The 25119-nt window shown below is 38.5% G+C and overlaps 1 protein-coding gene across 2 annotated transcripts in view; it reads left to right on the top strand.

The window, feature by feature from the left end:
* The window catches only part of Col4a1 (Collagen type IV alpha 1), a 250469-nt gene that overhangs the window by 182040 nt on the left and 43310 nt on the right, over positions 1–25119 (top strand). For both annotated transcript variants that reach the window (XM_067118819.1, XM_067118825.1), the window contains 8 exons: positions 13105–14580; positions 16625–16759; positions 16899–17006; positions 18503–18727; positions 22008–22172; positions 22310–22444; positions 24241–24405; positions 24676–24868. In XM_067118819.1, coding sequence (XP_066974920.1) covers positions 13105–14580; positions 16625–16759; positions 16899–17006; positions 18503–18727; positions 22008–22172; positions 22310–22444; positions 24241–24405; positions 24676–24868 — 2602 coding nt within the window. The remainder of the gene's footprint in view (positions 1–13104; positions 14581–16624; positions 16760–16898; positions 17007–18502; positions 18728–22007; positions 22173–22309; positions 22445–24240; positions 24406–24675; positions 24869–25119) is intronic.

The raw sequence follows: 25119 nt of genomic DNA on the forward strand, positions 1-25119 counted from the left end.
TTTCATCGTTTTTTTCTGTTGCATCTCATTTTTTTCTCGTGTATAGTTTATTTTTGTATTCTCAGTTTCTTTTCCGTACTGTGCTTGTATCATTCTGCATTTCCACGTAGGGTTGTAGCTTTGGTTAATAATAATAATAATAATAATAATAATAATAATAATAATAATAATAATAATAATAATATTAATAATATAATAATAATAATATGACATGGTTAAAGTTCAAATATGATGACAATTTTTTTCATACACATTATTAATTGTTGCCATCCCAACTCGTATCCTATATTCTTCCTTTCCGTAAAGTACAAAACCACCTATCTCACGCACGATAGTAAGATATGCTTTCATGATCAAAGAAGTAGGAAGGTCCATCACATAGAATTTGCTGTAGTGTGTAAACATTTAACAAAAGAGAACACTGGTTTGAATAGTGTCTCATAGCGTCTCCCAGTCCTTTGATCATGGCGCTGGCAAGATTCGTTGTCAATGACTGCGCATTAACGAGGACTGAATTATTTATGACTCCTTCTCAGAATTTCAAGATATGATTGTGTCGGGTCGTTTTGTGACTTGGAGAATATTAGAAATGGGTTTAACCGGACAACCGAGTCGCATCTTTTGTCTCCCTTTGAGCTGGGCCGTAGGGCTTCATTTTAACAGAGAGAGAGAGAGAGAGAGAGAGAGAGAGAGAGAGAGAGAGAGAGAGAGAGAGAGATAAGAAAGTCAACAAAGCTAGAGAGCCGTTCGCGCAGTTCTGGTCAAAGGGACATTGCTAAAAACCTTTAACGCTGCCAGTTGTCGGTACCACCTATATGAAATGTTATTATTTCTCTGGTGATTTGGAGTCTCTCAGGGTAAACATCAAAGTTTGTCTCTTTGCGAAATGCATATAGCTGTTCACCCAGTGTTGCGTGAATAAGATTGTTCGATGCTACTATAGTACAGTATCTACCAAAGGACCCAATTAAGGCCTATGGCAATTATTTCCGCAAACTATGTACAAAACTATTTGATCCCCCAGGGGCTAGTACTACTGTAAACACGTCGAAACAGTGACTCACTACACTGTTTCGCCGTGTTTAGTACCAGCCCCTGAGGGGTCAAATGTGGAAAATGGATGGTAGATATCATACTATAGTAGCACCGATTGTTCGCTGTCAGCTGATGCTGATCCTGTTAAAGAAAAGCAAAGAATAGAAATGCGAAAACAGAATATAGGCGATTTTAAAATTCATTCAGGAACTGCTATAAAAAAGATGCTGTTTCCGTGAAATATAGAAAATAAAACTAGATCACAGAATAAGGGGGATTAATGTTTTCACTTACAGAAAAGACAGTGTACATTATTTACGAGAAACAAATCATATATGTGACTATTAGATATTATTTGGAGTTTATCCTCTGAAACCAAGGGCACGTACAGTACAGTTGGATTTGATGCTCGTCATCTGTTTCTTGTATCGAACACATCAGTTCATCTTTATGTATTTCCTGTTACCTTCTCGTAGTTCTTTCATATGAACACCATATTCTTTAGAAGTTTGAATATCAGCTCAGTGGCCTCTGTGAGCTTGTTCCATATGAATAGGGTTCATGGTATGAATGATAAAAATAATAGTCTTACAGAGAGGAGTCATATTCACTACACTTGTGGGGTGTCAGTAATTTGGCAGACGTCATGGCTCTGTAAATAAATATACCCATATTTATTAGATTCTAGAGTTAATCAAATAGATAAGATGTATTTCATTATTGATAGGGAGTGGGAGATCATCGATTTGAAGACCAGGCAGTACAGGATGCAAAACCTCTTGTAGACGTGGAAGAAAGAGTGATAACAGGCAACTGTTTCCTGAAGGGTCGTCAGAGCTCTCGGATAACGTAAACTGACGGGGTGAATGGAAGCTTAGAAAAGAGAATAGTGTGAAGGGTCCCTCATCAAAGCAAGAGTATAAAACAATAGTTCATTCTCTCTCTCTCTCTGTCTCTCTCTCTCTCTCTCTCTCTCTCTCTCTCTCTCTCTCTCTCTCTCTCTCTCTCTCTCTCTCATTCTTCTGCCTAGGATATTCAAGACAACAGGTGGTCTCTGTTCTACTTCTTTGTTCTTCAACCATCTATCCATTGAAAGCCAGTCGTGTTGTCTTGCTCATGCCATTGTTTAAGCAACAGTTTTTGCTTTATTTTTTCTGCCACAGCCACATGGACCCCATACATTTTGGTGGTGCATTTGTTCGCCATTCTTGTCGATCATTGTTCTGCCAACCTCAGTTTTAATTTCCCAACAAAACTTTGGTGATTTATGTAGGGATTTCATTTTATATTACATCCTTGGGTGACAATGTTCCAGAAGAGCTGAGTGAAAACAGTGACATTTTTTATGTTCTTTTATTTTGTCTGTTGGTGACTCGCTTTTTCCCCAGTTTAGTAATCGTCGTCTCTTCATTTTCCATTACTGTGGTTAATGACTTTCTTAGACCTAGTTCAGGGGATGTGGCAGCAAACGCTATTCGTCTGCATATTTTGCGTGTGATTCGAATTTGCTGGATGTTTTTCAAGCCTAACTACCATTCATTTGCCGTATTGCTCTACCGAACTCCAAGCAAATTGGTATTTTGTAGTAACGAGAAACCAGGCCAAAAATTCCTAGGCTTTTTGACAGTGTGTACAGGGCCTTGAAGCCTGCATGTGAGACCTAAGTTCACCATGAATTCGAAAATGTCATCTGCAGGGACACCTAACTCAGAGCTTAGGAGCAGTGATGTCATCCCCATGTAACCAGTCTTCTTTTAACGTGCTTTTTTCCCATTTGTATGGGGTAAGCACCAGTACCTAACTTTTATTCTCATTTAACTCCCTTCCCCCCTACCCCTTCTCTTTCAGTACGCCCAAGGTCAGCAGCTGCTTGTTCTCTCGTCTTCCTCAACTTGCAGAAAATAAGATGAGCCAAGATTGTAGCAATTAAGCAAATTGCAGGCTATCCTCCGTTAGCTTACTGGCGAGAACCCCCGGCACATGTTGAGAGCCATCCACTAACTGGTCCTTCATTTCGTCTGTAACCACATCGTGTGTCTTAGAGGAATTAGTTACCAGCGTTGCCCTCAACGCGTGTTGTTGTCCGTCTTTTGTTTAATAATGCTCCTTGTTTAGGTGGGCTAAGCGATTAAGGACTTGAGAGAAATACTGCACCCATAAGTTTTGTTAATTCTGGCTCTTCGTGGCTAGTTACGTCTGTGAGTAAATATGGGCGGACGATAGGAAAATCAGTCTTTGATTGATTTTATCTATATTATATTTACTTTTTATTTCTTTATTGAAGGTTGATGCCGACCCAGTGAATTTACTCATGATTCTGATGTCTTGGCAACAGTTTCTTCGATAGACACTGATAACAAGTATCTTTGATGGAACCTAAAGTAAATCTTTGTTTTCGATCAGTTTACTTGTTTTTCATCCTTTATGCACTCACATATATGTGTGTGTGTGTAATTTTTATATGTAAATAGGCTTACTGCTCATTAATAGTGGCAAAAGTAATTATTTCTCAATACGCTTTATTGCGTAAATCTACATTTCTACGCCGAACATAATCATCATCATCATCTCTCTCTCTCTCTCTCTCTCTCTCTCTCTCTCTCTCTCTCTCTCTCTCTCTCTCTTTTCTGGAAGAGGACCAACTAGTCTTCAGTGTCTTCCTTATAAGAGGGGATTCTGTCTGCTCGACTGCTCTCTCCCGTCAGAGGCGTTGCTGGAGTCCCGTGGAAGACGGGGATGAATCACTTAGACTGTTGCCATCTTCAAAGCCTTATCAGACAGAGGTGTAAGGTGCCTTCCCATAAACATGATTGTCCCAACAGATCCCTTTTGTTCTGTGATATGCCGTGTTGCGAAACTCCGACCTTATCTCTCCTCTTTAGAAAATGGATGTTTCGGAAAGGATGCCCACTGACAGGTTATCCTTATTTTCTTTTTCCATTGTTTTACCGGCGAGTTTCTTTGCAGGAATAGGCTGATGGTTAGCTGGCATGTGTCACCTTAGCCGTGACATGTATATCTTTGCCATGGCTTCTTTTATCTCTCAAAATTCATTTCATGCAACCTGACCGAGCAAGAAAATCTTGTTGTTGGTCTTTCGGTTCCGGCAGATTCTAACATTCCTATTACTTTACCTTGTGATAAATTCTGTGAAGCAGATCAACTCTCTCTCTCTCTCTCTCTCTCTCTCTCTCTCTCTCTCTCTCTCTCTCTCTCTCTCTCTCTCTCTCTCTCTCTCTCGTAATCAGTGTTTGTATCCCCAGTTTTCTTTCCTTACAAACCTCAAATAATCTCTGAAGTAATAGGCTTATGTTAGCATTTTTGAGAATCAGAGGGATATAACTTTGTAAATGAGAAACCTAGACCATGAACAACTCTGTAAGGACGCCCTATGTTAAAAACGAGAATCCTTGCCTCATTAATGTGCGTAGATGAAAATTATCCATTAAAGCAAACCTAATTGTTGGCAGCCTGTGCTGGCATATGCCTATCTTAATCTAGACTTACTGACACATACTCCGTTGGTGGTGTTTGTCGTTATAAATCTCATGAGAAAGATAACTTTCTTGCATCTTCATTATACGTTGGTGAGATCATTAGATTTTACAGTGGGTGAGATCTGACTTACATCTTACTCAACTTAATTATACATTTCTCGTTTCTCAAAAGGAAAGCCGTCCTAGACTGAGAGAGAGAGAGAGAGAGAGAGAGAGAGAGAGAGAGAGAGAGAGAGAGAGAGAGAGAGATCCAGAAAATCTTAATTAAAAAATGGTAAACTAATCTTTATAGAAGAAAAAAAGCGACAACTTTTGTATTCAAAAGAGGAAGATAGTTTAAAATCTTAATAAAAAAATGGTACGCTTATCTTTATAGAAGAAAAAATAAGTGACAACTTTTGGTAAACCTATCTTTTTGGAAGAAAAAAAAATGACAACTTTTGGCTTCAAAAGAGGAAGAACGGTTAAAATCTTAATTAAAAAAATGGTAAACTTATCTAAAGAAAAAAAAGTGACAACTTTTGGCTTCAAAAAGGGAAGAAAGGTTAGATCATTAAAATGAAGCAAAGTTGTTAATAGGTGAACGGTCAGGTACCAAACATATTTACGAGCATTGCTTTCGGATTACCAGTTCTATTTTCGAAGATCATTAATCTCCGATGATCCAGCAAGGAACGACACTACAGCATTCTTTTCTTAGTGCTGTTTATTTTTTTAAGGATTTTTCCTTATATAAATTGTTCTTTTAACACATATGCCATGTTTTTGATGAAAGGAAGAATTACATTGTTGAAAAACGAACGTGGAGTTGGACAGAGTGTGTGTGTGTGTGTGTGTGTGTGTATATATATATATATATATATATATATATATATATATATATATATATATATATATATATATATATATATATACGCGTCGTGAGAAATTAAGCTATGCTTAAGTTGTAAAATTTAATAGCATTTTTATTAAGTGTTTATATGGGATTTCCAGCTCTCACTGGCTACATATTCAAGGCTTAGCTATTATTGTTGTATAAATTTATTTGTAAAGGCATTTTGTATTTTAATTCCAATTCCATTTGGAGATTTTCCTCAAAAGGTGGAGATAAGAGATGCTGCAACCCATAATTTTTTTTACGAATTTTTCAAGAAAGGTTCTATAATGAGCTGCATTAGGCTCGTCGAACTTTCCAGGAATAACCTAATAAGTATGAAGTCCTATTATATTACCAGTTAAGTAGTATATATCATATTGTAATATATAAAAAATATATAAGTTATATTTACGTCCGTGATTTTCTACTTTGGCATTTGTCAGTTCCTAATGCATGTCAACAGTGAACGACGCAAAATCATTCTATTCCCAAGAATCACCTCACCTCATGCTTCATTCTAGAATTTCTTTCCATCCGGGATCACAAGCTTGTAGCTTGGATGAATATAAGCCTCTAAACTTATTTGCATGAGATAAAGAAGGAAAGAACTCTTTTAAGGCAATTCTCTCGGTCATGGAGGACGCACACACAAAACAACGTCCCGTTGCAGGGTAAATAAGCAATGCGCAGTGTGATTGTCCTATGTTCTCCAACCCCTCCCCACGCCGCAGTCTTAAACGTTCGCATGTGTGTGTGTGTGCCGTTGATGACATATTTTATGAGCATTGCCTTACTTCTGTAATTAAAGCGCACTTACCGAAAAGTGCTGCCATTTTTTGCCCTGACGTTGGTTTACTCGAGGTCTCGGTCTATCTCGAAGGCTTGCGAAGGTTAGAGTGAGTGATACTCTTAAATCTTGCTCTAGGCTCATAGTATCCCTTTCGTGAGACTGCAGGGCAGGAGCAACTCAGTAATGACGGGGCAAGCAATGCCTTGCTTTATGTAAGCTCTAATACTGAGAAAATCTCTGCCTGGAATGCATGTAGAGGAATGTTCACTGAAGAACTTTTGTGACTTAAAAATAACTAGTAAAAAATGCCGCGAAATTCCTTCGGCGCAATCGAATTTTCAATACAGCCGCTGCAGCGTATAGTCAGGGCCATCGAAAATAGATGTCTTTCATTGGTCTCGGTATAAGCTGTAGGAGCCGCGGCCCATGAAACTTTAACCAAGCCAGGTGGTGGCCTATCCTATATCATTGTCAGAAGCACGATTATGGCTAACCTTAACCTCTCAAATAAAATAAAAACTACTGAGGCTAGAGGGCTGCAATTTTCTATGTTTGATGATTGGAGGGTGGATGATCAACATACCAATTTTCAGCCCTCTAGCCCGAGTAGTTTTTAAGTTCTGCGGGTGGACAGAAAACAGTGGGGACGGACAGACAAAGCCGGCACAATAGTTTTCTTTTACAGAATACTAAAAGCGCATTCGTTTATCTTTCTGTTGTAGTTGTTGCGGCTTCGTTCTCTGAGTCTAAAATCGAAAGAGGAGCCGAGGAACGAAACAGGGCGTTGCAGAGAATTTAGCTCTTTATTACTCGTAGGTGTTGAGAACATGCTGGTGGCGGGAGTGCAACTATCTTATGGTCATTTCAGGCTTTCGTAGAAGCTGCCAATTTTGTAAGAGTTGAAAGTGGTACATTACAGGAAGATTTCAAGTTCGCTTTCATCATACTCTCTCTCTCTCTCTCTCTCTCTCTCTCTCTCTCTCTCTCTCTCTCTCTCTCTCTCTCTCTCTCTCTCTCTCACATATCTTGTCGGGCACCATGTAATATTGAGCTGCGAGAGGAATGCATTTTGCCCACGTGTGGACTTTTCTGCCTTGTCATCCGCCCACGCCCACGCGAGCCCGACAGAAATTTGCTGAGATAAGGTGCCATTGTCGTTTCTAATCAACATGAGGCGGTAACAGACGAAGCAGATTAGGAGAAACCTTTTTTTTTTTCATTGTTGCTCGGCGTCAGTAGCCGGCTAAGCCAGGATACTGAGTAGTGTTTTGTCTTTGCTGACTGAAAAACTGCTAAATATCGTCCATGCCTTCGTTCAAGAGATCTTATTATCTTGATTTATAACTTGTTTGTTTGGGGGTAACATCACTTGACCCAAGTATTGTAATACGAATTCTCACCAGCCCTCGTACGAAAAAGATGAATAAATTAAAATGTAAGAAAGATAAATGAAATGTTATGTTGTTTCTGAATATCTTGTTTCCAGGTAACTGTAACAAAACTTTTTGCCAAAAATTCATCTTTCCAGTTCGCGAAGAATAACCAAATTATTAAGTGGGGAGATTTTGGGCGGAGGTCGCTATCTTTCCAACACGATTTTTCTGTAAGGCATATCTTCATATCTGCATTCATTTTAATGTTGTAGTTTTATTGCCCTGTTCATATTACTGACTTGTCCATTTATCAAACAACCATCCTATGTTTATGAGTGAAAAAAAAGCACAAAGATTTTTAACTAAACGTGCATGAAGGTAAAGATCACGTAAAATCTCATAATTGCTGAATCATGTTTTGAACTTTGTTAGCCCGCACACTTACTAGCCAAGGAGACCTTACTTCCACCTACATTTGCGAATTCCTTCTGTTTGCTTGCTACAAGCCCACTAAGTTTGTCTCACCGCATTTCTTATGCAGTAGGATAGCGATTCCCCCCCCCCCTCTCTCTCTCTCTCTCTCTCGATGTTCGCATTCCTGATTCCCAGAATTGACTTAGAAAAAAAATCCGTAAATACAGTAAATAAATCGAAAAAACATTACATCCTCATTTCCCAAGCTTAGCTCTTAAATAGCTTGTGTTAAGAAAGTCTCCAGTGGTTTTCCCTCGACTGCTCGTTCGTGTTTTGCTCTACTACAGTTTAATTCTTTTCCCGAATATGAATGCTTAAAGTTATTTCTGGTTTATAGTAAACGGTCAACGTCGCATTGTTACTTGATGTGCCTCGTTGAACTACAAATCAGCTTTCCGTAGTCTTACAAACTCTCAAGACTACTGCTGTGGTCTGGCCATGTGATGAGACGGGCTGAGACATATCTAGGGAGGAGAATGATGCAGATGAGGTGCCTGGTGGGAGATCAAGAGGAAGCCCGAAGCGAAGGTGGATGGATGTAGTTAGAGAAGACCTGAGAGACAAACAATCGTCAGAGGACGATCTGTTTGACCGAGCCAGGTGGAGGAAAGTTGTCAGAAACATCGACCCCACATAGAAGTTGGAAAAGATGCAGAGAAAGATGAAGACAGACGTTCATATTATGCTACAGTACCTTTAAAACTATCATAGTTGCACCCGACAGTAATTTTATACATATTCAACCTGTAAAACCACTGACATTACACGAAAACACCTAGTGTTAATGTACCCTCTAAATATCGTGGACAGACTCCGAAATATTGACTTTGAAAATAACGAAGACCCCTAGGGATGTGTTCCGTTGATATTATGTTGTCCCCCGCCTCTCCCCTCCCCCTTCCCCCCTTTCCATACTCAACCCCGACCTTTATGTTTTGTGAGGGTGCGTGGGTGGGTGCATTACTAACATTACGAGGAAAGAAGAAAACAGACTATTTGTTTGTCTTGTCTAAAGTGCGTTCTTTTTTTTTATATACAAGGCAAGCATTTTGCTCAAGCGCAGTAGAGTGATTTTCAGATAATTGCAGAACGCATTTAGCCATACCAGTTGGTAAAAGGATTGTGAATGACTTGAATGTTGTCAGTAGGTGTTTGCTTCGATTAAAGGGAGTCTGAGACAGAATTTGGGAAAGATGACATTGCCATATGCAAATGAAGCTCCAGTTTATTTGTACTGACACTGTTACGACGTTCCCTGCATCAGAATTGATTTTTTTCTTATGATGGGACATTTCTCTACCACATTATAACTTGGAATAGAGCTTTGCCTCGCTGTATACGAGAGAGAGAGAGAGAGAGAGAGAGAGAGAGAGAGAGAGAGAGAGAGAGAGAGAGAGAGAGACTCTTAATTAATTTTTGTAAGTTTGGTGTTACATTTTTGTCTGTTTTTCAATTCATGAATGAATATATGGGCTGGAAAAGATAGGTAGTACGCTTGTGTCAATGGTGACACAAACGTCCTTAGGTAGCTTTGCTCTTCGAAGCGATAGATGTTCAGATTTCAAATATTCTTCTCTCCCGTGCGCAAGGAAAAGAAGGTTAGGTCTAGACATCGAAGTGATCCCTACTAAAACTAAACCGGTTGTTTTAAAACCAGGTCAGGTACCTCTCCCTCCTTTTGTCGGGTTTTAACATAGTTTTTTTGTTCTCTTGAAAATTCAAGTAAATGTTGCTTCTGGTATTAAATTCTTCTGTTGATTTTTTTTTTTTTGCTCCCTATCCACCTGGTATATGAAAGTGTTGAAGAGGTAGGCTCAGTTTATAAAGATTTGTTGTCTTTGGCCTAAACAGGTGTAGACTTTCAGCTTACCGATTTCTTAGTCAACAGATTAATCCTAGTGTGATGCAGGAAGTGATATTTTAGAACACTTTCCCACCTGATTTATTACCCATGAAAATCTGAAGTGCAGTTCTTTAGAACCTTTTACATAGATTAGTGATTATTAGACTTTGGGTCAGTGTTGAACATTTGCGACGAAAAAGGCTTCGTAGCAAAAACTTTCTTTTATTGTTGAATCTATGCCCTGGCTACTATTCGTTCTTGATAATCAAATAATCATCTTTTTCTTTTGCTATATTAATCTATATATCTGTCTATCTGTCTGTTTATCAATTTATCTGTATGTATATGATTACAATCACAATAACACGTGATTTGTTTATCTCACTTCACCACAGGTGATAAAATAAGAGCCTGGGTGTAGGTTGCAGGTCCTACACCCAGTTTCATAATTTTTCACCACTGATGATGTTTTATATATATATATATATATATATATATATATATATATATATGTATATATATATATATTATATATATATATATATATATATATATATATATATTATTTCCTTCCTTCTTTTCTTTTCTATATCGTCACTTACGGTTATTCTTTTGGAAGCTTGCTATGCAGTATTCAAGGTCCCTTTGTAGCCGCGTTCCATAATAATCATAGTAATAGTAATACCGATAATACAGACAATAATAGTAGGATCACATAAACGTGAGTGAATGGGCGAATTACAGGATGCCCAGGAATTCTGATCACGCCATTCCCAAACATGAAATGATGCCGCGAGGAAGGAAGGAGACGGAATAGGGCGAAGGAGGAGGAAAGAGATGGAGGTTCTAGCTGACTGGTTACAAACAGGTCCTCCCACGTCTCATTCCTCCCGAGCCTGTCCCATCCTTCTCTCTCTCTCTCTCTCTCTCTCTCTCTCTCTCTCTCTCTCTCTCTCTCTCTCTCTGTGTGTGTGTGTGTGTGCTCCTCCTCCTCACCTCTGCTTCTTAGCAGTTGGAGAATCTCCCTCCACATCCATCTGTACTGATTAATCCTGCCAAGTGATATACAAACGTCTTTTTACTGGCACTTGTTTTGACAGTGCATTGTGCGTTCTAAGTTTGCCACTTCACAGAAAGTGACAAAATAGGATCAAAACATCCGTTATTTGAGAAAGCTCAGTGGTGCCATTCAGTGGGTAATTCACCACTTACAGTCCACTGTGGCCTTGTCTTCTTAGTATAAACCTGAACAGTTCATTTGAGGATATTTCCGTTTGTGTGGCAAACTGCATCATATATATCCGGAATCATAAGTCCTTTTTTGTATATATAGATCATTTGTGGCACAAAATTTCGTTCAAATTATAAGCTTCCAAATGTTTCATGCTCTATTTCTTCACATGTAAATGAGAGACCTGAGACCGGTTTTCAGTGTAGATGTCAGCATAAAAATAATTTGCTTTACAAATAAGGCTCAAAATTAGTATTGCTATTCGTTTATCAAAATGAGGGGGTATACTTTTTGTCTAATAGCATATCATCTGATCAACGATAAATTAATTTTTAATGAAACAAGTAAAAAATGTGACGAAGTTTCTTCAGCACAATCGAGTTTTCTGTATAGCGTATAATCAAGGCCACCAAAAATAGATCTATCTTTCGGTGGTCTCGGTATAATGTTGTATAAGCCGGGACCCATGAAACTTTAACCCGGCCCGGTGGTGGCCTGGCCTATATCGTTGCCAGACTCACGATTATGGCTAAATTTAACCTTAAATAAAATAAAAAACTACTGAGGATAGAGGGTATGTGGTATGTTTGATGATTGGAGGGTGGATGATCAACATACTAATTTGCAGCCCTCTAGCCTCAGCAGTTTTTAAGATCTGAGGGCGGACAGGAAAGGTGAGGCCGGACAGACAAAGCCGGCACAATAGTTTTCTTTTCAGAAAACCAAAAATTGTGTCGTGTTGTAATTATAAGGATTATCTGAAATCCAGATGTCAATTGGCTTTATCAGACTATCAAAATAGCACTTGTGTTGATACATTTTACGCATAATTAGTGTACGACACTGTAGAGAACTGCTTCAACTAAGATCCAGTTGTTAATTGGTTTCACTGTTACCATAGAACTATAATAATTATAACTTGTTTTGATACATTTCATGCATAATGATTATTGTATTATAGTGCACAAACCCATATACGATACACTATTATTTTTACTATTCACAAGTTGAGCCCTATTCATGTGTGACAAGCCCACAGGGGTCATTCACGTGAAATTCAAGCTTCCAGAGAATAGGGGGCTCATTAGAAAGATGTAACAGGCGGTAATAGGAAATACGGAAAGAAGAGATCGCATATTGAAAGAGAAAAAATTAATTACCAAATTCATAAATAGATAAAAATGTAAGTAAAATATTAAAATACAAGTCGAATTGTAGTAGGGTAGTAATGCATTGCATCTTCGCTTGAAATTTTGAAGCTCCAATTGCACGACATCCTCAGCAGGGAGACTGTTCCACAGTCCAGCGGTGTGAGAAATAAAGGGCCTCTGGAACTGAGAAGTTCGACACTAAGGAACATTGACTGCTTGTTGGTGCTGCAGTTCAGCCAATCTGGTTGCTGTCGGCAGGAAAAGGGGATCAAGGATCAGTTGTGAATGTGAAAGATCTCTGTTAAAACACAACTTATGAAATTTTGACAAATAAGACACCATCCGTCGATGGTCCAAGTCATAACTGCTAATATTGGGAAACAGAAACCTACCACCAGGAACCAAACTATTTAAAAGAGATAAATTTCTGTTAGAAGAAGACATCCACACTGGAGAACAGTATTCTAATAATCGTCTATGCTTGTATGTGCCGGTTCATTTTTCATGGATACATATCACCAAGTGTTTTATGGTAATCTGTTGTACAGGAATCGGAATTATAGTGGCTAAATATTGTATAGGTATTAAATTTATAAAAAAAGGCTCTTAATTAGTGTATTAGTAAACATATTCCATTATTAGGTTCAGTATTTTGAAAGCCAAATCTTCCTCCGGTAGTGTAAAGGTCTAGAAGGTCAGTTAAATCGTTATTTATAACTTCAGTTTGCTTCAAAAAGCATATTTTTATCTCCATTTCATACACATCTCATTTCATAAATTAGGTTGCGTTGTGTTTTACCAAATATTAATCATTCCATTTTTCTTCTTTTCAGCAATGGCTAGGAATCTGGGGAGACGAATCGCCATCGGAGGGGCCCCCAACAGGCGACCTACACACTGATGATCACAGAAATTCGTTAGATTACGGTCAAGAAGGGCAAGATAGACATGATCAACACGACTACGAAAATTACGACGTTTATACCCTAAACTCCAGCAGTGAGGATGGAGGCCTGACCTTCGGCAAGCCTAGACCTGTTGATTCGGACACCCATTCAGGTGAAAGAAGGTTCTCCTTCGGCGGGAGCGATGGCGACTATGTGGACGGAGATGGAAGTAAAAACTACTCTTCAGATACTGACAGTGAAAGAGCCTACAATGATGCTGAGGCTCAAGGTACGAGTGGTAGAAGATATTACTATGGGGAAAGCACAGCAGGCAGGGATGGCGGCAAGAGACCCCTGACAAGCAGTCGCACGCCGGGATACAGCTATAACTATAACTATAGTTACTCTTACGGCAGTGAGGGAGGAGGTGTTGCTGGCAGTCGTGGTGGATATGGAGGAGCTAGTGGAGCGACAGGGGGGGGAGGAGGATATGAAGGGAGCAGAGGTGGTGCAGGTGGAGCTTATGGGGGTCATGGAGATGGTGGTTATGAAAGAGGTGGATATAGTTATGGTGATGGTGGAGGTGGTTATGGAGGCAGGGAGGGTTCTGGAGATGGTTATGGAGACGGTGGTTATGGAGGGGGTCGAGATGGCTATGGAGGAGGGAGAGATGGATATGGAGATGGAAGTGCGGGTGCAGGCGGTGGCTATGGGGAAGGTAGAGAAGGATATGGCAGTAGTGCTGGAGGGGGATATGGAGGCAGCGATGGTTATGGAGAAGGCAGAGATGGTTATAGTGGTGGTGCTGGAGGAGGATATGGAGGCAGAGATGGGTATGGAGATGGTAGAGATGGTTTTAGTGGTAGTGCTGGAGGGGGATATGGAGGCAGTGATGGTTATGGAGAGGGTAGAGATGGATATGGTGGTGATGGTGGTACTGGAGGAGGATATGGAGGCAGAGATGGGTATGGAGAGGGTAGAGATGGGTATGGAGAGGGTAGAGATGGGTATGGAGAGGGTAGAGATGGGTATGGAGAGGGTAGAGAGGGTTATAGCAGTAGTGCTGGAGGGGGATATGGAAGCAGAGATGGATATGGAGATGGCAGTTATGGAGAAGGTAGAGATGGATATGGTGCTGGTGCTGGTGCTGGTGCTGCTGGAGGAGGATATGGAGGCAGTAGTGGTGGTTATGGTGGTGAGAGTGGATCAGCAGGAGCAAGTAGCAGTGGCTATGTTGGAGCGACGGAAACAAGAAGATATGGCAGTAGATATGGGCCCGGTTACGATTCCAGTGGTCGTTATGACGGATCATCTCAGTCTCAAGTTCAGCCTCGACCACCTGGATATCCGGGAAACCAAGATTGCGGAGGGGGCGACTGCACTGTCGGTGGCTGCAAATGTATAGGAGAAAAGGGATCCAGGGTAAGCTTTCATTTAATTCAACAATGGCATTTATGTATTCTAACCAGTCAGATCCTTCCTTTGGGACGCTGACGAATATGTCAGTGTTATAAGTGTGTCGGGTGTCTTAAACTGAGAGAATCAGTGTAACAGTGTTAAGGGGTTACAGAGAAGGCTCATAGAATGAAGATCATGGGAAAAGCAACTGTAATTAGAATAAGTGACCAGCTAATGACTGCTACTGAAAAATTCAGTGGTCACCTAGTCTCAATGTGTTTGTGTTAGTTCTCAAGAGTTTCACATTTCCTGGATTTTGGTTACTGACTTGATAGTTCTCTGAATGCATAACAGCCTCACAACGAATCATAGCCTTTCTGTTGAGGTAAGTCTCACAACCAATCATAACCTTTCTGTTGAGGTAATTTAACAGATGATTGATATTCAGGTAAATGATGACCATAATTAACTTCATGATTACTTAGGTTTTGATGAACCCATGACAGATTATCTTCCCAGTGGGATAATATCGTTTTACAGTCCTGAAATCTTTAGTTTATGGTGCTCACAGTGACGTGTTTGACTAGCCTACTTAGGTTAAGAGACTGCACTAGATCTTGGTAGTGACTTGTGAAATTTGAGGTATGAACGTTTATTTGCCCAACAGTTTTGTTCAAATTGTCACTGTTTTAGGGATCCATTTACTTACAGTTGTTTAACACAGTTTCTCCTTGCAAAGCCTGTATTTACAGCAATGCTTCAGCCTTTTGAGTTGAGATGTAAGATTACTTCAGATACTGAATACAACATTATTCATGCTGTCCTGTGCTGTAACTGCTATTTTGCTCCAGTCTTGAAAGAAAGAACTAGCAGTACTAGATACATAAAGTTATGCTTCACTAGCAAAGTCCGAGGTTTGGACCCAGCATGTCGCCTCCAATGGACCCAACTATAAATGGTTGGCAGCTTCAGCTGGTGGTCGAAGATGGGGTAGGGTAGCAAAGTATTGGCTGGTTGTCTCTCTACATACGTGTTCCCAACGTCATTCGATGTTGTGGGACTAATTTGATTTTCGATCAGAGATTCACGACTGATAGTGGAAGCTTGGAACCTCTGTGAAGGAATTACATTTTTATTCTATAAAGATGTCGCGCAAGAATATCATTGAATGATATCAAGAGACGTGAAGAGGTAGCACCATAACAGAACTGGAAAACTTGATTAAGTTCTGGAAGAAGTGGGGTAAGGATAGGTGTGGGTTGGGGAGGGTGAGGAAGGAGAATAAATGGTTTTTTAAATTAAGTTCAGGATGTAATAAAAAGACGTGGACAGGTCCATTGCACTTTCTTGTTACATAGCAGATTTTCAGCACTCAGTTTTATAGATACACGAAACCTGCATGCAGACGCAGAAGTAGTAAATATGTGACTATGATATTTATTAATGACAGTAATTTTCTAGGCAAATAAATAGTTTTCCTTTTCATCTTTATGGCTATTTTCTCCGGAGTATACTTCAACATACCTGGCTTACAAACCGTATATCCTTCACGGATCTAAGATTTATACTGACAGATAAAAGGTACGATTGTTCGACAGTGGGTAACTGGAGGTACATGTTTTAAACAAGATTTTCCTCGGTTCTCTCACGCCAAAGTTATTTAGGACTCCAATCTCGGCTTCAGTACTAAATTCTTTTTCTAGATATAAATAGGCAAATCATGCAGTTCAAAAAGTCCTGTCAGGTCATCTGAGAAAAGTCATGAATGGTGGTCAGTTGGGTTTACTACACACACACACACACACACACACACACATATATATATATATATATATATATATATATATATATATATATATATATATATATATATATGTATATGTATATATATATATATATATATATATATATATATATATATATATGTATATATATACTGTATATATGTATATGTGTGTGTGTCAGTTTGTTTATTTTAGTAATCTAAACTGAAATTAATTCAGGGCCCTCCCCCCTACCATATTGAAGTTCGCGTGTGTTCACAGTTCCTGGTAATTTTTCTTTTCAGGGATCGCCTGGGCAGCCAGGTCCCCAGGGTGTCAAAGGTCAACAGGGATTCCCAGGTGTAGAGGGCTTAATTGGACCAAAGGGTCAGAAAGGTGAACCTGGCCCCCAAGGACCCACGGGACCGAAAGGTGACAGAGTAAGTCAAATGTGAACCTCTTTAGCTGTTATGACGGCATATTGATATTCTACTGGTACATGCGAAAGAATATTCTTTGGTGCAGTTCTTGTTTTAATGGCATTTCAGTTTATGTAACTTTAAACAAATTTTATTTCAGGGTAAAATGGGCCTGAATGGTTTCCCCGGTATCAATGGTATCCCTGGTATTCCTGGTCCCCCGGGACCTACGGGTAGACCAGGGTTAGACGGATGTAATGGAACAGATGTGAGTTTCCCATTTTTTTTTTCAATGGATCGTGGATTCTCTCTCTCTCTCTCTCTCTCTCTCTCTCTCTCTCTCTCTCTCTCTCTCTCTCTCTCTCTCTCTCTCTCTCTCTCTCTCATCATTTCACGACCCGTTCAGACAGCAAGAATCCGTTCTTTACGTATATGCTAAAATATGAAGAAAATATCTTAACTCGGTCAGGAATCGAAACTTTCAATAAAGAACTTGGTAATGGTGTCTGAGTATTATCTTTCAAAATGTTTCAAGTAATATTAGTGAAAAAGGAAGATTGTGATAGGAAGTGAAGCTGCCGCTAAGGGAAATTTTCAGTTTTTCGTCCTAGAAGCTTTCGATCATGATTAAAGGCAGGTGTGCACTTCCAGTTTTTTGTAAAATTTTCCTTTCCTTTCAAGCACCGTATCACAATTTTCCACTACCATTTAGATTAATGAAATCATTAAGTTCTTGCTAAAAGTACATTCATAATAATAAATTACCAGCTATTGTTGCAAAATATGAGAAAGTTATGCTTAATTAAAAACCACTTTAGGAAGTAGATTACCGTGTTTGTTTGCAAATATCATAGTTCTGTGGAACGTCATTCTCGATTATTTTTGCTGCCCTAGGGACAAGGAAGAAATGTGCCCCACCAAAAGGCATTTTTTTTTTACAGAATGATGGCATACTGAAGAAAGTGACAGCAGATGAACGTAATGGTGTGTTTTGTTATTAGTAACCATTATGTACCGTATGCGTAAAGTTCCAAAACTTTCGGTATTGAAGTACTTTTTCTTTTATGGCTGGAAAAAAACGTTCGTGTAAAAACATATTGTATAGCATTCACGGAATAGCCAACTCGTAGGTCCATAGTAAATCTTATGAGCCAATAAGAAGCAGTTTCATCCCATAAATAGAAGGTACCGACCGAAACAACATACAGTACTGCTAAAAAGTTAACGCCCAGTGTTTGTGTGTAAGAGTTAAAATTGATTAGAAAGGCACCGCCATTTTTTTTTCATTTAAATTACAATGTATGTGTAGACTACATTTAATGAAAGCAAATCCATCATTCTTTGGTTATCGATTTAGTTTTCCTTGATAATTGAGTTCTTAGGGATTTCAAGTACAGTTAAAACATGCCTTTCATCTCTAGTCCTCAGATGATTTAGTTGTTTCATTTTGGTCTGTAACTTTTCCCAAGTAGCCTATTTGAAATTCAATATCTAAGTTTTTCAGGAAATTTCATGTCAGAACAGGTTGATGTTACTTTCCATTACATATTAAGAGTGCTGTTCCTTAAATTTTTGTATATTGAAAATAGAAGTTCCTTAATGTGTATGAAGTAACTGGATCTACTCTGAAAGTACGACCTGAATGGGATCATACACAGAGCGATGGTCGTATCGTCTATTTTTGCTCATAATCTGCATGCAGCAGGCTTTGCCTGGTACCGTCAGTCAGTGTGTTTTTTGAGTAATGAGAAATTTCAAATACAGGGTGCACCTGGTTCCCCAGGTCTACCAGGACCTCCAGGCCCACGGGGCTTCCGTGGTGGTGAAGGTGTTAAGGGCCAGAAGGGAGAACCTGCAATCGGGCCTTTCCCAGCGGGAAAAGGCGAAAAGGGCGAGCCTGGCCGTGATGGCAGACAAGGACCGCAGGGACCACCTGGACCCCCTGGCAGAAGAGGAGAAGATGGCCTCCCAGGACAACCTGGCGCGAAGGTACAGGACTGAGTGTTGTGACCTTTCATGACTTATTTAATTCATTTGTTTTCAGCTGTGCAGTCTCTAACTCCTTGCTCACAGGATCTTTCTGTTAGATAGCACTAGACTCAGGCCAGTTTTTATAAGGAGGTTAGGCTTCATTTTCTGAAAGATTTACACTAAAAATACCATTCAAGTTAATGTGATTGCATTCTGATGAAATCTCAAATACAGTTTACAGATTGCTGGGCCATTAGCCATTGTTGCAAATTTGAACAAGTGTTAGTTGTTAACCAGAAAAAGGGAAAGCCCCAAAACACATCTGATATTTCATCAAGACACTTTAAATTTACTTTGCCGTGTATGCTACTGTTGCACTCCACAAATGCAAAAGCAAACTTGATTTTATTGCTCTAATCTGTCAGATGTGATGGTTTCCTTATGTGTGATACCTTGAGCTTCAATTGCTTTTTTAAATGGTATAGGTACAGCGTTATGCGCTGCACCTTTAGCAGTATACAATCTAAGTTTGAATGTCTCATAGGCTGAGAAGGAAAATTTAACAGTAAATAAAATAAAAATACCTGAGTTACAGTTGAAGAAACTTGCACTGCAACATATATGGAAAACCTTGTGAAACACTATCAGAAACTGAAATTGTATTATCGTAGTTTCTGTAGCTGTAATGCAATATAGTTTTCCAGAATGGAAATAATAATACAAAGGCAAGAGTTCAACTTTTGAAGTAGTGTAAAAACCAATCAGATCTGATAATACCAGTAAAGGAAGTGGATGCCACATCAAAAGTAAGCTGCCATGTACAGTTGGTCCAGGGACAGTTTGCCTCTCCCAAATTACAAAGAACCTGCTTCCATGTTTTTGTACTAAAGTAGCCGTGTTTTTAAATTATGTGAATTCTTTGTGGAAGTTGCTGTTTCATTATACTAATTGTATAGCCTAGCTGTTAGATTAAAGGTATTCATTGATGTTAGGGTTTTAATAGCAAAGTAATTCATCACTACACGAGTTAAAGTTATTCCTGGCTAGGTGTCTTAACTCCAAGCCTTGGCTTTTGGTAGTTTGATTAAGTCCTCATAATTACACTATTTAGCTTTGGTTATTTTTTTACGTCGTCAACTTGAACAACGTTTCTTCCATAGCAATTCCATTACAGATTTATAGCTACTGAGATATTGATATAAAGCAGAAATTAAACTTTTGCTTGATAAAATGGGCCGATATGCTTGTCAGCAAATATTTCTGTGGTCTTCAGACTAATTTGCAGTGATCAGTGTCCGTTTTGTAATTGCTAAATTGCCGTTATAGGAAGCCGCACCCTACTTGGGGTTAGGTTAAGGAAGGATAAGCTAGGAAGAATGTAAGTTTGCCATTTCATGTAATAAAACAGCAGAAACATGAAACAACCATTTCTTGATAACATATAACTTGCGAAATTCTATATTTTGTCACAAATGGCAGTGGAAAATATAAATCATCGTAAATATTTTATTATGAGATGTGCTCGATTAACTAGTCATGCGATTTTGGTGTGGATGTTCGGCTGCACTGTCTGTTGAACCTTTATCATTCCGAACATGGGACGCAGGAGGCAGCACATCCGCCTACTTGAGTACGACCCTATAGTAAACACGGTGCAAATGCGGAAAAGTCTGTTCCTGAGGAAGATTCATTTGCAACAGAAATTATATAGCCTACACCTTAGAAGAAAGGTCGTTGTTGGCTGCTTGTTAAAATTTACCCTACTTTGTAGTAAGAGCGCAATGAAAACCACTTAGGTTGGTTAACTCCGGAGAAATCACTGAAAGAGACTCTGGCATCAGTTGATATTGTGGCAGCCTACAGTGCAGTGGCTGGCTTCATTTGAATGTCAGATTTACATAATGACCATAGTGGGGAGAATGAAGTCTCAAGAGTCACATTCTAGTACTGAATCTCAGTTTCGCGTTACAATTTGCCCATGTAGCAAAAAGTGTAAGTGGGAGTGTAGTGGTGAAATTAATCCAGGAAATATGGAGATGGGGTTTTGGGGGGGCCTCACAAAGCAGTTGATCATACCTGAGAATTAATGCCGTATTTTCTACCATGGATTTCGTATTAAATAAGGTTTCAGAAGTTGCTCATTTTAAGTAACAAAGCTCAGTTATTACCAGTGGAGTACCCTTGTGCAAACAATTAAATGTGACTTATGGTCTTAGTTGCTACTTTGAAATTTATTATTGGAACCATGCTGTCTTTGTCGGGAAATAGGGAAATAGAATATGGCTCTTTTGCAAGCATATTACTATCCTTCCTAGTTCATGATTATGTCTAATGGTTTATGGTGGGTCTAGTCAATACTTGGATCGTTTTGTCAAAAACATTATTACATAGTTTTAAAAATAAGCGAAAATCATTAACCATAGTACTAAGACCTCTAATGAGTTATTTATCTGTGCAAATATGCTATAAGGCCCAAATGTGTAGCTCCAACCTAAACAAATGAGGACAATTTAGATTGTAAGTACAGTGCAATGTCTGTTTTAGTATAATAGATCACTATGTTAGCTTTCTGGATTGTGCTATGATGATCTGTAAAACGCTGTGATACATTTTGTGACGGATATGGAATCAGAACCTGTTCTTTTAAACTATACTTTGAAAATGTTTGTTAATGGTATATTTATTGCTATCATTAGTTGTAGAAATATTGGCTGTAGCAGAAAAGGGAAGATTTGTGGTAGTGAACTTTGATGGTTTGTATAGTGTGCTGTTTTTATTATTTTCCAAGACGTTGCATTAGTCTGTCATCTTCTTTCAGATCCAAGTGCCAGGAAATTAGGATTTTCAATAGAAGCTTACCACTTCTAGCAGCCGAAGGCTTTGGGCCTTGGGCTGTAGTTGTTTTGGCCACCAAAGAGTTTCAGCAAGATTAGTCGGGAGCTAATGTATAGTGTTTTCAATGTTTTTTTTTAACAACTTGCTAAAACATTGCAGAAAATTAATTGATTTTGATCACAAATCTTTGTCCGCAAGTGTGTAACGAGTATCTAGTATAATTCCTAAAGGTGTAGTGCAAGGCGGAGTCCTTAAGTACTTGAGAGTTATTGCCATTATTTTTAGTAGGGCCTGTCTTTGGTTTCGAGACACCAGGATATTCGTACATATGCACAATATCGTCATTATTGTCATTTTTATTAGGCAATTAACTTGGAATGAAGAACACCAGCAAAGCATTGTTTTCGTGTGATGTTTGCCGCGTGTTTGTTTTTAATCTATATTGTTTCTGACCATCGAACAGGGTGACCGAGGTTATGAAGGTGAGAAAGGAGAAAAAGGTCCCATGGGTCTAGTCTTTGAAGGCCAGAAAGGTGAGCCTGGGGAGAAAGGCGAAAAAGGAGATCCTCAGAATTGTGACGGTGTGCCTTACGGAGGGGACTCAAACTGTACTTCAATAGTTATACCAGTAAGTAATTGAGTTCCCATTAACTCTGTGTAAAGTGATATATTCTTATATTTTATTCTTCCACATAGGTCTCATACAGTTATTTGGACAAAGTGGTATATGATTGGAGAGTGATGGTAATCAAAACTCTTTTGCAGGGGAAAAAAGGTGACCGAGGCATTCCTGGCCCACAAGGTCCCAAAGGAAACAAGGGAGAGAAAGGTGCACAAGGGCGCCCAGGTGATTCAGGGCCAGTAGGTGAAAAGGGTCTGCCTGGATATGTAGGAGCTCCTGTAAGTGTAACAGTGTTCTACCCTTGTTACAATACTATGATTTGCACTTTCAGTGGACTTATAACTGAAATTATTTTGATGCTGATTTTTTGTTTGTATTTAGTGGTAAAATTCAATTCATGTATATCCAGTTTCACATTTTCATGGTACGTTAGAAACTGTGACTCAGAAATTCACCGTGTCTTTTATTAAATGCATTTATTTAGTCAACTGTGAGATGCATTGTTCATAAAGGCCAGGTATATACAGTACACAGTACGTCAATATTTCCAGTGACAAGTTCTTAAATAAGAACATAAAATCTTTGCAACGCATTTTCAGATTCTAAAATCTAATAATACGATTATTTTTTATACATTTTTTGTGTTCATTGTAAGAGTTTTAGAATTTATATAACATTTCAAATACAACGCTGCACATTATTACAGGTTTATGAAATCTTAGTTCATTTATGTGTCATGGAATAATCTCCAGAATAGCTAACCACAAATGACTCACAGTTTGTAAACTGGTGACTGTATAAGTTATTGATTGATTGACAAAAAGAAAAAATGAGTAAGCTGTTGAAATTTTTTTTATTTATCTTTAGGTTCTCTGGCATCCTAACATCAGAAGTTCCTAGACAGTTTTGAAAACTGATATATTATAATCGAATCATTTCGTAATTGATCAGTTAGTTACTTGAAACTCAACTCTCATTGTAAAGGAGTACTGCTTTTAATTTTATAAAATGCTTTGGAAAGAATTCTATAAAGTTTTAGACGGACATAAAATTACTCAATCACTTTTTGACTTAAGATATAAATGGTCGGAGCCTTTCTCTGACCTCCTCAAGATATAAATGGTCGGAGTCTTTCTCTGACCTCCTCTTGATATCAGTAACCCTTCAATCAGAAACAAAATAGATTTTTTCATATTTTAATATGCCACTATCTTCTTGAGTGCCATGATTTTATGTACATTGAAGTCTGATTTTATAAGCTTTTCTTACTAATTCTTAAAAGTCTGCAGATACAGTACAGTAGTTTCAGTCTTGTTGATATTTGTGATCTAAATTTTTTTTTTAATTTTCCAATGTATCTAAATTTTTTTTTTTTATTTTCCAATTTTATTTTGTAACGATATAAGTGATAATAGCCCTTCAAGCTCATTCCCAATGTCAAACAATTTGCAATGTGTTGGCCCTCAAAATTATAATCCACAACACTTTTTCTTATTTTGTATGAAAAAAATTGTGAATTTTTAAAAGAATATTTTTCTTCTATGCCCTCAGAAATCTGAAAAATTTAAGATCTTCCAGCTTTGCATATTTTGCTTTAGGTGCTTATCATCGCTGAGTATATTATTTTTTGTGGATGGTTGTTATTCTAAGCAGTGCAGATACACTGCAAAGTACTGTACTGGTTTGTTAACTGTCTCGCTGTATATCAAAGTAATACTATATGTATTGAAAGTCATCTTTAAGATGAGTCACTGTTACTTTCACTCACTTTCTTTGCCAAATTCTATTTGTAATGAGGCATAGTGACCAAATTTGTATTCTGTATAGTAGGAAACTGTTGAAAATCTTACCTATCTTTATTCTAAGTTCTTAGTAAAGCCTTGAGTCTTAAAGGATGAAAAAGAAGGATAACACGGGAAGTCCTGATAATCATGTAACAAAAACAAAAGCCCAAAAACGGAAATCTGACATCTGGATCGTAAGAGCTTGCACGGGATTTGTTCTTGGTTGTCATTTTTCTTCATATTCACTTAATACCTGAGATTTTTTCTCAGTATCACTTTATTTATTTCAGGGTCGAGAAGGTGTTCCTGGACCCCCTGGACCTACAGGAAGTAAAGGAGATAGGGGCCCAGATGGTCTTGATGGTCTGCCTGGTTTAAGAGGAGAACCTGGTTTAGCTGGGCGTGATGGACGTGATGGTGCAAAAGGTGATCGTGGTCCTCCTGGACCTTCAAAAGTAAGTCACTAATTTTTTTTTACCCCCCATGAGGTAATTTAAAATTTATGTAAAATGGTCATTTAATTATACATTAGGTATTGAAATAAGATCATTTAGAACTTGTAAAGGAACATAACCAAACTCGAGTTAGTAACTGTAGTCTAGTTAATTATTTTGAAAGGGTCCTTTACTTTATAATCTCTGAAATACTGTTATGGCTAATATTTGTGCCCTTTAATATATGGCGTACAGAAAACTTACTTCAGTATGTAAATTGTTGCAATGTAGGGAGGACCACCAGGACCTGTTGGACCTCCTGGTTTAAGAGGCTTCCCTGGCTCTAAAGGAAAAGATGGCTTAGATGGAATTCCTGGTGGACGTGGCCCACCTGGTGTTCCTGGTGGTCCTGGACAACCTGGTAATCCTGGAAGAGAAGGTCCTCCAGGCCTTAAAGGTGACAAGGGTGTAAGTGGACTTCCAGGTATGTATGGACATTTTCATGAATTGTGTAATCAGCATTAACAGAAGCAAATTAATGAAGTACTATTACTAATTATTAAGTTGTTCACTTAAAAAATTTGATCACTAGTTAATTGGGTTATAGTATGTAAGCTGTAGGTTTTGGCATGAGACACTATATTCCATAAGGAAATTCTGCACTAGTGAGGAAAATTTTAATTTTTAAAACTACAAGCCAAAATAAAGACAATAAATCTGTATGAAATCCAAAAT

Source organism: Macrobrachium rosenbergii, chromosome 2 (genome assembly GCF_040412425.1).
Source record: "Macrobrachium rosenbergii isolate ZJJX-2024 chromosome 2, ASM4041242v1, whole genome shotgun sequence".
Classification (NCBI taxonomy): Eukaryota; Metazoa; Arthropoda; class Malacostraca; order Decapoda; family Palaemonidae; genus Macrobrachium; species Macrobrachium rosenbergii.